We start from the raw sequence: 12,991 nt of genomic DNA, 5'->3' as shown, positions 1-12,991 counted from the left end.
CCTCCTCTCTAGTTCCTCCTTCAGGCCCTGGTACTTCTCCAGCTTCTCATATTCCTTCTTCCTGATGTTGCTGTCACTTGGCACCGCTACATCTATCACCACCACTGTCTTCTGGTCTTTGTCTACTACCACGATGTCTGGTTGATTGGCCAGTACCTGCCTGTCTGTCTGGATCTGGAAGTCCCACAGGATCTTAGCCCTGTCATTCTTCACGACCTTCTGTGGAATCTCCCATCTGGACTTGGGAGGGTCTAGCCCATACAGTGTGCAGATGTTCCTGTACACAATGCCAGCTACTTGGTTGTGCCGTTCAGTATATGCTGTTCCTGCCCGCATCTTACCCCCTGCCACTATGTGCTGCACTGTCTCTGAGGCCTCTCTGCACAGTCTGCACCTTGGGTCCTGTCTAGTGTGGTAGACCCCTGCTTCTATGGATCTGGTGCTTAGTGCCTGTTCCTGTGCTGCTATGATCAGTGCCTCAGTGCTGTCTTTTAGTCCAGCCCTTTCCAGCCCCTGGTAGGATTTCCCAAGGTCAGCCACCTCAGCTATCAGTCGATGGTACATCCCATGCAGGGTCTTGTCTTGCCATGGCACTTCCTCTGCTTGATCTTCCTCCCATGTCTGCTGCTGCCTCAGGCATTCTCTCAGCAGCTCATCTTTAGGTGCCATCTTACTGATGTACTCCTGGATGCTCTGGGTCTCATCCAGGACAGTGGCTTGGACACTCACCAGACTGCTTCTCTGGCCTTGCACATATTTATTCATGTAACTGAAGAAGGAGTCCTGATATATAATCTGGATTACTTTTCCAAAGTGTCTGCTATCAGGGAGGAGCACACACATCCAGTCCCCCTTTGTGATGCTAATAATCTCTGCAAGTAATCTAAAGAAAAACCAGTCCTTTAAGTCTCTGAAGAGAGACTCCATATTCTGGAACACCAGACACCTTTCTGAAGTGGCAGAGCAAGTGCTACTGCTGAGTGGATGTCTGTCAGACAAATGTCTGCCACAGAAGTCTATGAATCATACCTGGCCATGGCAGTGTGAAGGAAGGACTCTGTTTTATCATGAGCTGACTTGTTGACATCCTGAATCGAACAGATTATCCTGCAACACCAATTTGCCTTGCAAAAATAAGGGTGGTGGACACAGTCTACATTACATCCTTTTTACTTGGGGAGCATCTTATTTGACATGTTATTGCCTTAGTTTGAATCAGAACTGTCTCTGCTTCTCATGTAAACAGATGTTCTCAGACATTATGAGAATATGCTTCTCATTCTTAAGGCCAGCAGAGCCTTGGTTTAATCTGAAGCCTTTGGCAGAACACAGGTCTATAGACAAAAATGCCGTTGGCCTTTCTAGTGGTATCTGCTACATAGTGCTTTAGTTTACAGGTAGTCCTCACTTAACAACCATTCATTTAGTGATAGTTTGGACTTATGACGGTGCTGAAAAAACTGACTTATGACCAGAACTCATACTTACGACCATCGCAGTATCACTGCAGTCACATGATCATGATTTGGTTGCTTGGCAACCGGTTCACATTTATGACTGTAGCAGCATTCTGTGGTCATGTGATCACCATTTTTGACCTATCTGGCCAGCTTCTAGCAAGCAAAATCAATGGGTAACTGTGTGGTTTGCTTAATGACCATGTGGTTCACTTAGCACCAGCAGTGATTCACTTAACAGCCACCACAAAAAAGTCATAAAATCGGGTTGGATTTGCTTAATGACTGCTTTGTTTAGCAACCAAAATTCCAGTCCCAATTGTGGTCGTTAAGTGAGGACTACTTGTACAGTCTTTTAACCTGCCAGTTTGTGTTGAGTTCTACTCAGTTTCAGAGCCAGTGACTTCTGAAATGAAAACATTCCACTCCTTTCACATACAGGCAGCTCTTGGGATCAGATGTGCAGAGGAACACATTTAAAGTTCCGATACTCTTGGACGTACAACTCAGGACTGGAGTTTCTTCATTTTTAATTAGTCAAGAAGGTCCTGAACTTCAGTTCTGTCACTATTATTTGCCACAGTTCTGCAAAGTCCGTTCCTGAAAAAGTAAATTCAGGTGTATGTATCTGCCATATATTTTCTGCAGTAAAGAAGTACACAGATAACTTAGTTAACTTTTGGGCAATCTCCTTATTTCTTTACCACATCCCCATCTTGGTATGCAGAAGTCCAACTATCTTAACTGGTTTCCTACTTCTGACATAACTGTTCTGTTGCTGATCTTCAGTGTTATACTTTCCCACATATTTAGTTTTCATTTTCTGGATATTGCCTGCTTGCTTTTGTGTGAGTAGACTGGGATTCTTTTCAGGTCTTCCCCTTTTGGTAATCCCCTCATTGTGGAAAGTTTCCTCTTTCAAAATCAAATGTGACTATGGCAGAGCAATACCATCTAGTGATTAGGAGAAGGCTGGAATTGCCCAGACAACATTCTGATAAATGCGTTTATTTAAAACGAGATAGTCTATATTTAAACAAAAACTAAGCAAGACTAATCAGGCAAGGGGCAATAGGCAAAACTGGGTGTGAGAAGATTGTCTCAGCAATACCCAATGAACACAAATTGAAATTAAGGGGGTCCATAACTATTCTGAAAATATTTCCATGTAGCAAAAATGCAGCAAAGCTGATGTGATTTCAAGTGTCACCATATTTGAGATATGACCTATTGGAAAGGTATGTATTAAAATATTTGTAAAAAAAAAAAGAGGTCGACCCTTAATGTTTGCTACCTTACACACTAATATTATTGAAGTGAAAATGGATGTCGTAAGTTCTCTGTTTTTTCTCCACATCTCTTGGACAATTGCACTTCAAAAAATACTTAAAAAATAGCCAATGTATGTTTCAGAAATTTGACCTTGATTTTCTTAGGCAGGAATGAACTTGGCTACAGTATCTTTACAGTTGTAGGCTTCCTCCAGGGTACTTTCAGCCACAGGGAGGCACCAAAGGGCAACGGCAGATACTTCTACTCCTTCTGCTTTTCCAGTGCCCCAGTTCTTCTCAAATATTGATATTCCCATAGTTAAGGTGATTATTTGTCATGACTGAGGAAGTGTTTCTGTTTTGATTCAGAATAAAGGAACCAAGTCCACAGGAGAAGAAACAGTCATTTGGAGACAAAATGGAAACTGTTTCAAGAATCCAGGATCAAAGCAACCTGAAATAGGTGAAATCAAGTCCTTAGGAAGACTTGAGTAGGAAGTAGGAAGGGCCTCCACCTTATTTACCAGGATTTGCCTAAGGCTTGCTGGGTTGGCTTCCAGGCCAAGACTCAGCCAGGGGCCATAATTAATTAAATAACAATCATCTTTTTCCTCTCTGCTGTCACCTATTGCTGGTGTGATTCACCTTTGGGTGGGGTGGAGAGGATTCTGGTTTTGGGACCCAGCCACGCCTAGGTAACAGCATGGAGCGGCAGGTGTGGAGCTGCTCATTTGTGGACCAGGTGGGCAGGTCTCTGTGTTCACCTGCATTAGTTCTGGGCCATACCTGGAAGCTGCTTTAATTGAGGGGTTAATGTAAATATGGGTCAAAGCTATTCATATCATGCCTGTTTGTGAACCCCAGGAGTGTCCCTGAGGCATGGTCAAAAAAGTCAAGATGGTGGCTGCAATAGTGCAGTTGAAGCTTCACCTGTTTGTTTTATGCAACGCTGATAAAAAGAGAGAAGTTGGATTGCATCACGGTGGCCATCATCTTTTGACCACACCTTGAGGTCACCCCTGCAAAAGCTAATAGTAGTCTAATTGGGGGCACACTGGGTTGTAGCATATCCTAAAATTGGTTGTGCTTCTGCCATCACTGTGATTCAAAATTGAGGTTGATTGCAAGCATGTTTTTATTTATTTATTTATTTATCATATTTATATAGCTGCCCATATCGCATAAAAGTGACTCTGAGCCTTCTAAATAGAGGCATTGGCATACAAGTTGTAGATCTTGCATGCAATGGGGGATTTTGTCTCTGCCATGTTTTGCTATCTCAGTAAAGCTGAATTACCCAACCAACTGGGGCAGGGTTTAATCTCCCCTTCCAGCTTTGTTCTTTAAATTGTGTCTTCCTTCTGGTAGTTGCTGAGGTCTGGTGTAGTTCTATGTTTCAACTTTGGGTGCAGAAAAAATAAATCACTGAATTCTGTCCTGTAATTGCTGGGCAGCCACAAACACTGCAGTTTATTAGTGATCATGCTTGGAAACTATTAACTGATTTTACAGACAATAAAGTGAGTTGGATTTAACTTTGAAAAATCTCAGTTGGGTGGCTTGAAGCATAAAAGGAAAATTGCAGAGCTGTGCCTTCCTTAGATGATCTGTGTGTCTTGTGTGACTTTTATCACGAGTCCACAGTCTTTCAAATAAAACAGTGTATCAAAGCCAGGTGAACCCCAAATCCCTTTTGTGGTGGGGAGTCCTTGGCCGGCAAGCATCTGTGAATATTGCTTTCCCTTTCTGGCTACTCTGATCTCATTTCCTCCCACTCTCCTCTGACTGTGGCCATTGTTCAGGGCGCCCACTCCTGAACCTCTGCCATCATCTCTGCATCATGTGTTGTGACCTTGCCAAGGGTGGCACTTTCCCTGCTGTATTCTCTAGTTAAAGATCTTGTGATTCTATAAATGTGAGACACGACTCCAGCCCTCTTTCAGGATGCCAGGATTCTGGAAGTTCATGAGTGCCCATGAGAAAATAGAGGGTAAATTTTAAATTGACTACTTTCCTAAAAGGGTGGAACTGTGAGCAAACTGCTCCCAAACTCACCAGATGGAAGGTCAGCTGGCTGACATCAAGCACCACAAAGGTAGAGAAAAATAGAAATATTGTAACCTCATGCTCAGCAACTCTGTTGCTGACTTCCTCAAATTTCTACATAATCACATTCATAGTCATGACGAAGAGATGATGGGCTGTTGAACTTTTCCTCAAATCCATAACTGGATCTACTTAAGATCATCTACTTAGCTTAGAAGCCAACATTCTTGATTCCAAGATTAATTTGCATGTAGACAAGGCTGGTCTAAATGCCCTTCATTAGTTCAGATGTTACTTCCTAAGACCTTCCCATGCTTGGTGGTAACATTAGACAGGGAGGGACTGTTGTAGAGTAGGGAACTCATGCTTAAAATGAAGGTCCCGGGTTCAGTCCCCAGCCTCTTTGCGTCAGGCTGGGAGGAAATCCTGCCTGAAGTCCCAACAACCATTGTTCAACATTACAGGCAGAATGGAACTAAGATGGACGAATGAGTTGTAGAAGGTGGCTTCCTACGTTTCTTCTAATATGTGCAAACTTCTGTCTCTTCTTCCTTGTTGGAACCCTTTTCAATGAGCACATTACTTTACCAATGTATTCCATATATTCTTCCAGTAACCTTGTAAGGCAGGCAAAGCTAAACTGAGATAGCAAGCTACCTCAAATCTTTTGGTGAACTTTGTGGTTATGCAGGGATTTGTACCTGGATCTCCCATAACAGAAGGGAGTGATGATGATGTCTATGATTGTGCCCTCATGAAAGACTGAATGACAACTAGTCCACCAAATGCTGATTCTGTGCCATCAATTCAGTGTCGACTCCTAGTGACCACATAGATAGATTTTCCCCATGGCTATCAGTCCCTAACCTGGTCTCTCAGGTCACCCATTGCCCCTGTATCAAAGTCCATCCACCTTGCTGCTGGTCATCCTCCTTCTCTTTCCTTCCACCTTTCCTGGCATCAGAGCCTTTTCCAGAGAGCCGGGTCTTCACAGAATGTGTCTGAAGTCATAACGTATCCTATTTCAGACAAATTATGCAGGATACCAAGTAGGATACCAAATGTTAGCCTAAGAAATGTTGTTAACCCAACCCTCGGGGTTAATGCAGATCAGATTAATTTTAGTAAATGGGCTAATTGGGCTAACTATGGGGACAGATTGTGAGCACTAGTCTGTGCAAAGTGCAAGGGTGCTGGTGGGAAACGGTGGAAGTGGGACAATGAAAGAGACTTTCAAGTTACCCATGAGGAAGGATTCATTTTGAAGGTGGGCAGCTGAATGAAACGATCAAGCGCGGTAGAATCGCTTTTGTTTTAGCCCTCGTTCGAGGCTATCCAACTTACGGTGCCAACCAGCGCTTGCTCTACTGATGCATCGTTAGTTTATATCGCGACAGAGATGGTTGGACGATGCTATAATAAAGCGCTAGCATGGATCGACTCTCTCTCGTGCGCTCTTCTCAAAACAAATCTCAGCTTCTCATTCCTCATTCCGGAGTTCTCTCGTTGTCCTCTGATTGGCCAGAGCGCGGCGCAGCCCCAGCCAATTACGCAGGAGTTTCTCTTGAATGAAGTGTGTGTAATTTGTGAGTTGTGTGTGAGTAAAACAGATCAAAGCGCCACGGCCGGGCTCGTGGCTCTGGTGGGGGGAATTTGCCACTCTGGGGGACGAAAAAGAGGCGTCGACGGAGGGAATTCGCCAAAGACCCAATGAAACAGGAAAGAAGCAATTGCTCGCCCCCCGTCAAAGCTGTCTCGTCCGCCTTCCCCTCGGGTCTGGATCAGGTGCCTCTCATCTCCGCTGCTTCTTTCCCATCCCAAAGCGGAATGCTGTAGCCTGAAATACTGTACGCGCCGGGAGAAGCGGGGAAAGGGCTCTCCTCAAGTAAACCCGAAGACCTCCTTGCAGCCATGAAGAAGGACCGGATCCGAAGTTGCCTGCCTGCGCTAACTCTGCTCCTATGGAGCGTTCGCTCTGCAGGTTCTCAAGCAGGTAAGCCCTCGCCGCCGCCTGTTCTTTCCCGCGGCCTCGGCTGTTGTGAGCAGGATCGTGCGGAGAAATTGCCCTTTACGCGAAGACAATCGAGGATCTGTTTAGCCCTAAATAGGATCTTAAGCTGTGGGTGTGTTGAGCACGGGCACGATGCTGGCTTTCTCGCTTCCTGGAAATCGGACCCCCGAGTCGGGGATGGAAGTTTTCACTTACTTTTGTTGTCCGCGGCGGGGAGGGGAAGCGCGCGAGAGTTTTGCCCCACCGAGCGACGCCTTTGAACCTGCGCACCGCCGCCGAGAGGCAAAACCTGTTTGTCTCCTTCCCGGAACACCCCCCCCCCTCCTCCTCCCCTGTCAGAGGGAGCGCTGGGTGGTTTGGTTTGGTTTTAGTTTATTTGTTTAGTTTACTGTAGTGTAGTGTAGCGTTTTTGTAACTTCCCCGCGTTCGAAGCCAGATCGCTGACTGACGCGGTGGGGTTGGAAGGAAACGCGGGGTATCCCCGAAACCGCAAAGGGAAAGGCGAAACTTAAAGGCAGACCTTCTGTGGAATTTGTGAAATGTTGTTTCGCCGGCTTCGTCGCCTAAATCATTCTCTGCCTGAAAGGGAGCGCAGGGCTGGGCTTCGAGAAGTTTTCTCTAGCCGGGCTGGGGGGGCGGGGAGTATTCTTAGGGCATTAGTCAAAGCTGTGAAGAACCCGGAGTTGTTTCTAGCGCCTTCGCTCTGAGCGTAGGTAGGGAAATGCCAATAATTCGTAAGTGCCTCAGAGCATGTACAGAGAGCGTTTACTCTTCCTTAGCTGCCCGCAGCTCACCCTCCTATAACTGAGATTCGGGGTCTAAAGGATGCTAAGAGTCATAAGGCATGGTTTCCAAGTGATTTTGAGCTTTTTCTTGGAGTAAATTTTGTCCAGAACTATTACTGTTAAGGATAACAGGTGTGTTCTCCGTAATTCTGTTAACAGCTGCAAACATTTAATTTTTCTGAGAAAGTAAGATCAAATTATGTCTACATACACACATGCACATGCACACACATATACTGTATATTCAAACTACAAAACATATTTTCAATTGCGGACATGGTAGGATACATGCGCCACAATTAGCTGAAGAACAAAAATATGCTTTTGCCAGGGATCTTGGGGGATATTAGAAAGGCAAAACGGAATTAGTAGTTAGATGGGACACCTCTGGGAGATCCCATATTTGTAAACTATTTAAGAAGATTTTTTAAAAATCCAAGAAGCAGTGGCAAACCTTTCTGGGAGAAAGCAGGAAATTTATTTGATACTCTGCATTTCTGTCTTTGAAAATCAAGGCAGCTAACATGAATAAAACAACAACATATAGGTCAAACAATATAACTAAAATACAGATAAAAGTTAAACGTTAAATGAAATATATTTAAAACTGAGAATTAAAATTAAGAATTAAATGCTTGGAGGAAGAGATGTGATGTGCTTTTAGCAGCCTCCTAAATATTGCTGGTGCACAAATTATGCAGAGGAGGCTTCTGATTAAGCAGCATCTCCTTGGTGGTTTGGAGGAGGAATTCTCAGAAACCTTTCAGCCTTCCCATCATCCACTGCTGAATTGCACCAGGGAAAGGAGAGGGAAAACGTATTTTGCAAATCCTGACTCCACCTAAGCCGTCGCTGTGTTGGGGAGGAAGGTGCCAAGTGCTAGGATGAAACAGACACCATTAAGAGAAAAGAGGGTTTGATTTGCAAAGGTCTAAGTCCACTGAGCCTTGCTTTCTTACACCAACCAGATAAGATGGGGGAGATTCTTTAAAGAGATGCTGTTCAAAAGGTTAATCACAGCTGCTAGGCATTGTGGCACTTTATAGGTGCCCATCTTCCTTAGACTCTGGACATAAAGGCACAAGAAGTAACCCTCTTCTAATGTCTTGCTCCCTCCAGGCTCCGAGGGCATGATTCCCATCATCCCCAGCCACCATGATCATTCTGATTGTCTCAATTTACACTTCCAGATTGGAGATGGCTTCTTTAAACTGATAAACTGGCTGCACCAATCAGCCTTGAGCTGATGAGAATTTCTGAATTGAACCAGAAAGTCAGATCGATTGGATTACCAGACTTTGGGATCAATTTAGAAAATCAGTCTGGTCCTGTCTGGACTTTGGAAAAACATGTTTGTGCATATACCAATTTCTAAATTGGTCCAGAATCTTTCCAAACTGATTTAGAGTGTCTGATTCAGTTTGATGGTTCAAATTGCTTTGGAAATATGATTTGAAAAAAATGAAATCATTGTTTTAAGTAAATTGTCTTCAAATCAAATCTCTGAATGGAATAATTGCACAGCCATAATAAATTATGCTTGTCACTAAAATACTTTACAATAAAGCAAAAATGTGTAATATCTACCTTGTCCGTCAAGGAAGACCAAAAGCCCAGTTTTTCTTTCCAAAAAGATACAGAAGATAAGCCAAACCCAAAGAGAAAATAACTTTCCTTAAAATGAAGGGATTATGGCAGAAAGAAAACCATTTCAACATCTCTCAAAGGTAGAGCCCTGCCTTTGGCAGAATGAGATGGTGGCTCAGAGAGCTGATCTTGGGCGTCATGGTCAGAAAACTCCATATGGGACAGGAATATATCATCAGGCACTTGGGGTTTTTTAGATACAGGTAGTCCTTGTTTAATGACCACAATTGAGACTGGCAACTTGGTCATTAAGCAAAGCAGTTGCTAAGTGAAACCTCAGCTGTGCTTACAATCTTGCTTCAGCTTTCCTTTGCTTTGCAGACCCGCAAAGGCAGTAAATGCAAGAATTGATCGTAAAATTATTTTTTCATCATTGCCGTAACTGAACGGTCATTAAATGAAGTGGTTGGTAAATGAGGACTACCTGTATGTACTTGCTTTTAGGAAAGGGAAGGAGGGGGTTCTGTTTCAAGTGCCAAAATAGCTGGGTGACTCTGGGGACAAAGTATTTAAGAGGGGCAGCCACCCTTGGCTGCTCTGCCTCCAGCTGCAAAACTTCTAGACCCAGGCCGGTCACACAGAAGGCCACTTTATTTCTCCTCCTCCTCCCCAAATGGGAAACTTGAAAGTCCATTTTACTCTGTAACATTCTTGATGCTTGAAATAAAGAAAACAAAAATCCTTAAAAAGTAGGGTCTAGAGAAACAAGCTGCTAGTCTGGTCCAGCTCTGAGGGTTGTGAGCTGAAATGGAATTGCAAGCATTTGAGTATAATTAGGATGCAAATCTGGGAGGCACTCATCCGATTAGCCCCAGCCTGATTTCAGCTGCAGACGATTGGGACATTTCCCCACTTGCAAAAATTCCCCCAGGAGGAGGAGGGCTGGGGGCTGCCGGAGCATTCCTCCTTTGTCCTGGGCCCGGCTCTCCAGAATCCAGCCCCCTTCAAAGCTCATCTGTTTCCCTCTAACTGTTCCCTTTGAGAATTGCTGCTTCTCAAGAGCAAAGGGACAGTCACTCACAGGAATGCCACGGGTATGTTTTTGCTTTCTTAATTTAGGGATTAATGGATTAGTAAACTGCCATGTGTACGTTCAGCTGAAAAGCAATGCATCAAACCACAACTGACAAACAAGGTGTCACTTGGTGGTTGGGAGCAGCCAACAGCCAAACAGGCAGGAGCGTCTGCAGGGTCTGGTAAAAAAAGTTGGAGTAGCTGCCACAATCGAAGCTCCGTCTGTTTTTTATGTGGAACTTTGCTCGCACTGTCCTGGCCGCCATCTTGACTTTTTCGACCATGCCCTGTGGACACCCTGGAAAACAGGAATTGTGATGAAGAGCGAGAACCAAAAATGTTGGCATCACTTCATCAGTTATTTGAGTTGTCCTGGGCTCTCGTTTGCATCTGCTAGTGGACTTGTTTATCATGCCACTTCCTTGCTTCTCTGAGGCTGTTTCTACAAGAGGCTTCCAGGGGTGGCCATCCCACATACCTGTTTGCCCACATAGCAGGCATCGCCTGGCCATTAGAGCCTCTTCTGATGAAGTGCTGCACAGATGTATAGGGAGGGGTGAAAGGATCTGGCCTAATTTTGCTCAAATCAAACAGAAAACAACCTTTTATTCCAGCAAAAGATGAACTTCCCCCAGTAAAATACCTAATAGGTAAAAATAAGCTACATACACCGAAATAACAAAACAGGATAAAAGTAAGAGGAAAGGCAGAATAAAACAAGTGAATAGAAATGGAAAAATACAAAGGGGGCAAACTACAGCAGTGTTTCTCGCCCTTGGCCAGTTTAAGTTGTGTGGACTTCAACTCCCATGGCTGGCTGGGGAATTCTGGGAGTTGAAGTCCACACATCTTAAAGTGGCCAAGGTTGAGAAACACTGAACTACAGGGATAACAAAAGAATCTCTTACTGGTGGAAATCCAGAAATGGGGCCCAGCTATCTCCACAAAACTGTATCTCTGCTCCAGTTCAGGTGTATTCCCTTCAAAGTTTCTAAGGAATATATCTGGACGTAGGCCTTTTAAAATGTGCCTGAGAATTTATATATGTTCCGTGTGTATTTCTGCTAATGCATGCACTTTGCATGCAGTTTTCCTAATACCTTTTTTACAAGCATTTTGCTTACCATAATGAGGTTTTTGTGTGTTGTGTTCACCACGAGTACCCTTTCTGGTATTTGTTTTTCACCGGGATAATTGCACTGAATCCAGAAGATGGCTAATATCAATGTGTAAATGGGTTTTAGTTAAAGCCCTGCAAATAAGTTCTCCTTAAAAACAAACCTCGAAGTGTTTCTTCCCCTTCCCTGTAGCTGCTTGATTCTGTCTTGCGTTTTGATGCTGAGCTTGCTTTCATGCGACATTTTGGCTGTTCTACCTTCAGCCGCCAAATCTTTGCCTTGTGCTGTGAAACTTGTCTGCATCAGGGATTCACCTTTGAACAGCGCAGGGATTAAGGCCTCACATGGATGCAGCTGCACGGTTAGAGGAAGCCGCCTTCTCCATGGGGAGTTGTAATTTGGGTGTGCCGTTTCTGCAGCCAGCATTAGAGAGTTGTGATCCAGGTCTCCTCTTCAGAGCATCTGCTGCCTGCTTTAAAGGAATGATTCCTCAAGTAGACTGACCAGGATATGCATCTTTGTGAAATCTTCCCAACTTGTCAAAAATCGCACCTAATCCTCCTAGGCTAAATTTCCCTTCCTTGGAGAAAATATCCTTCTTTTCCTTCTCCTTCTCCTTCTCCTTCCTGGGTTAATGAGCTGATCTCTCTTTTTTTTTTTTTGCAGGGTTTGATGGCAGCTGGAGGACAAGTGCAGTGAACTTTGTTTATGTTTTTGCAAACAGGGTTTACTAATGAGCCCTCTTGCTTGCCTCTCCCTGGTTTATAATAGAGGCCAGGTTTCCCTGGTTGCTTGGAACCAGTTTTGTGTCAACATTCTTGACCTCTGCTAATTGCTTTCCCCTTGTATGCAGCAGTGATTGTCAAGTGGAGAGAAAAACAAACAGTGCCTGTCAGAACAACAGGGAGGAAACCCTCCCTGTCTCCAATAGGCCCAACTCAAAGCATACACACACCTGCCTAAGACAAACTGGGACTAGGGAGAAACCAGAGTTGCTTTCAGCATCCTTGAATCACTTGAGTTCTGCTCCCACATGATGGCCTAAAACCTTCCCTTAACAACAACCACAAGTTTCACCTGAAACAGTGTTTTGATGAATGCATCTCAATGAGTTTCCTGGCATTTTTCATACATTCAAGTATATGGAACACAACTTTTCCAGAATAGGATTTGTAAACTCTGCACCAAACATCATTCTAATGTCTGAATGCTTCCTGAGAGTGCTGGCTTAACACAGAATGTGATTTCTTACCAGCACTTACTTTGAGAAGATGAGAACAAAAGATGATACACTGAACATGATCCATCTGGGACTAAGATAAAAGTGGAACACTTTTGAGTTGCATTAAGTGCCTGCATTTTTCATTTTTAAATGTCCAATTCAATTTCAAATATGGGATTTGGCCATACTTTGAATGCATTGCTTAAGATGCAAGTCAAGCAACTAGTTAAATTATATAGCCTAGCCCTGATCCAGGAGTTCCCTTCAGCTGATATTTGGGCTCATTCTAATTATTCTAGGTAAAAATGTAGCTTCTCCAAGGGCATCCCATCTTGATCTGAAGGTTATGAAATCCATCTCAGCTCCCCAAAGGCCTGTCCCAATATCTCTTCAGCACTCTCTTCCACTTAGCGTTGCTCT

General features: G+C 44.0%; 1 protein-coding gene across 1 annotated transcript in view; it reads left to right on the top strand.

Moving 5' to 3' along the window:
• Positions 1–6,314: 6,314 nt before the first annotated feature.
• The window catches only part of ERBB3 (erb-b2 receptor tyrosine kinase 3), a 96,718-nt gene continuing 90,041 nt past the window's right edge, over positions 6,315–12,991 (top strand). Inside the window, exon 1 of the mRNA XM_063293504.1 lies at positions 6,315–6,767. Within this exon, the coding sequence (XP_063149574.1) occupies positions 6,686–6,767 (82 nt within the window). The 5' untranslated portion in view covers positions 6,315–6,685. The remainder of the gene's footprint in view (positions 6,768–12,991) is intronic.

The sequence above is a fragment of the Candoia aspera genome, chromosome 2 (genome assembly GCF_035149785.1).
Source record: "Candoia aspera isolate rCanAsp1 chromosome 2, rCanAsp1.hap2, whole genome shotgun sequence".
NCBI classification, from domain to species: domain Eukaryota; kingdom Metazoa; phylum Chordata; class Lepidosauria; order Squamata; family Boidae; genus Candoia; species Candoia aspera.
The sequence above is the reverse complement of the archived record's forward strand: the minus strand, read 5'-3'. Positions and strand labels throughout refer to the sequence as shown.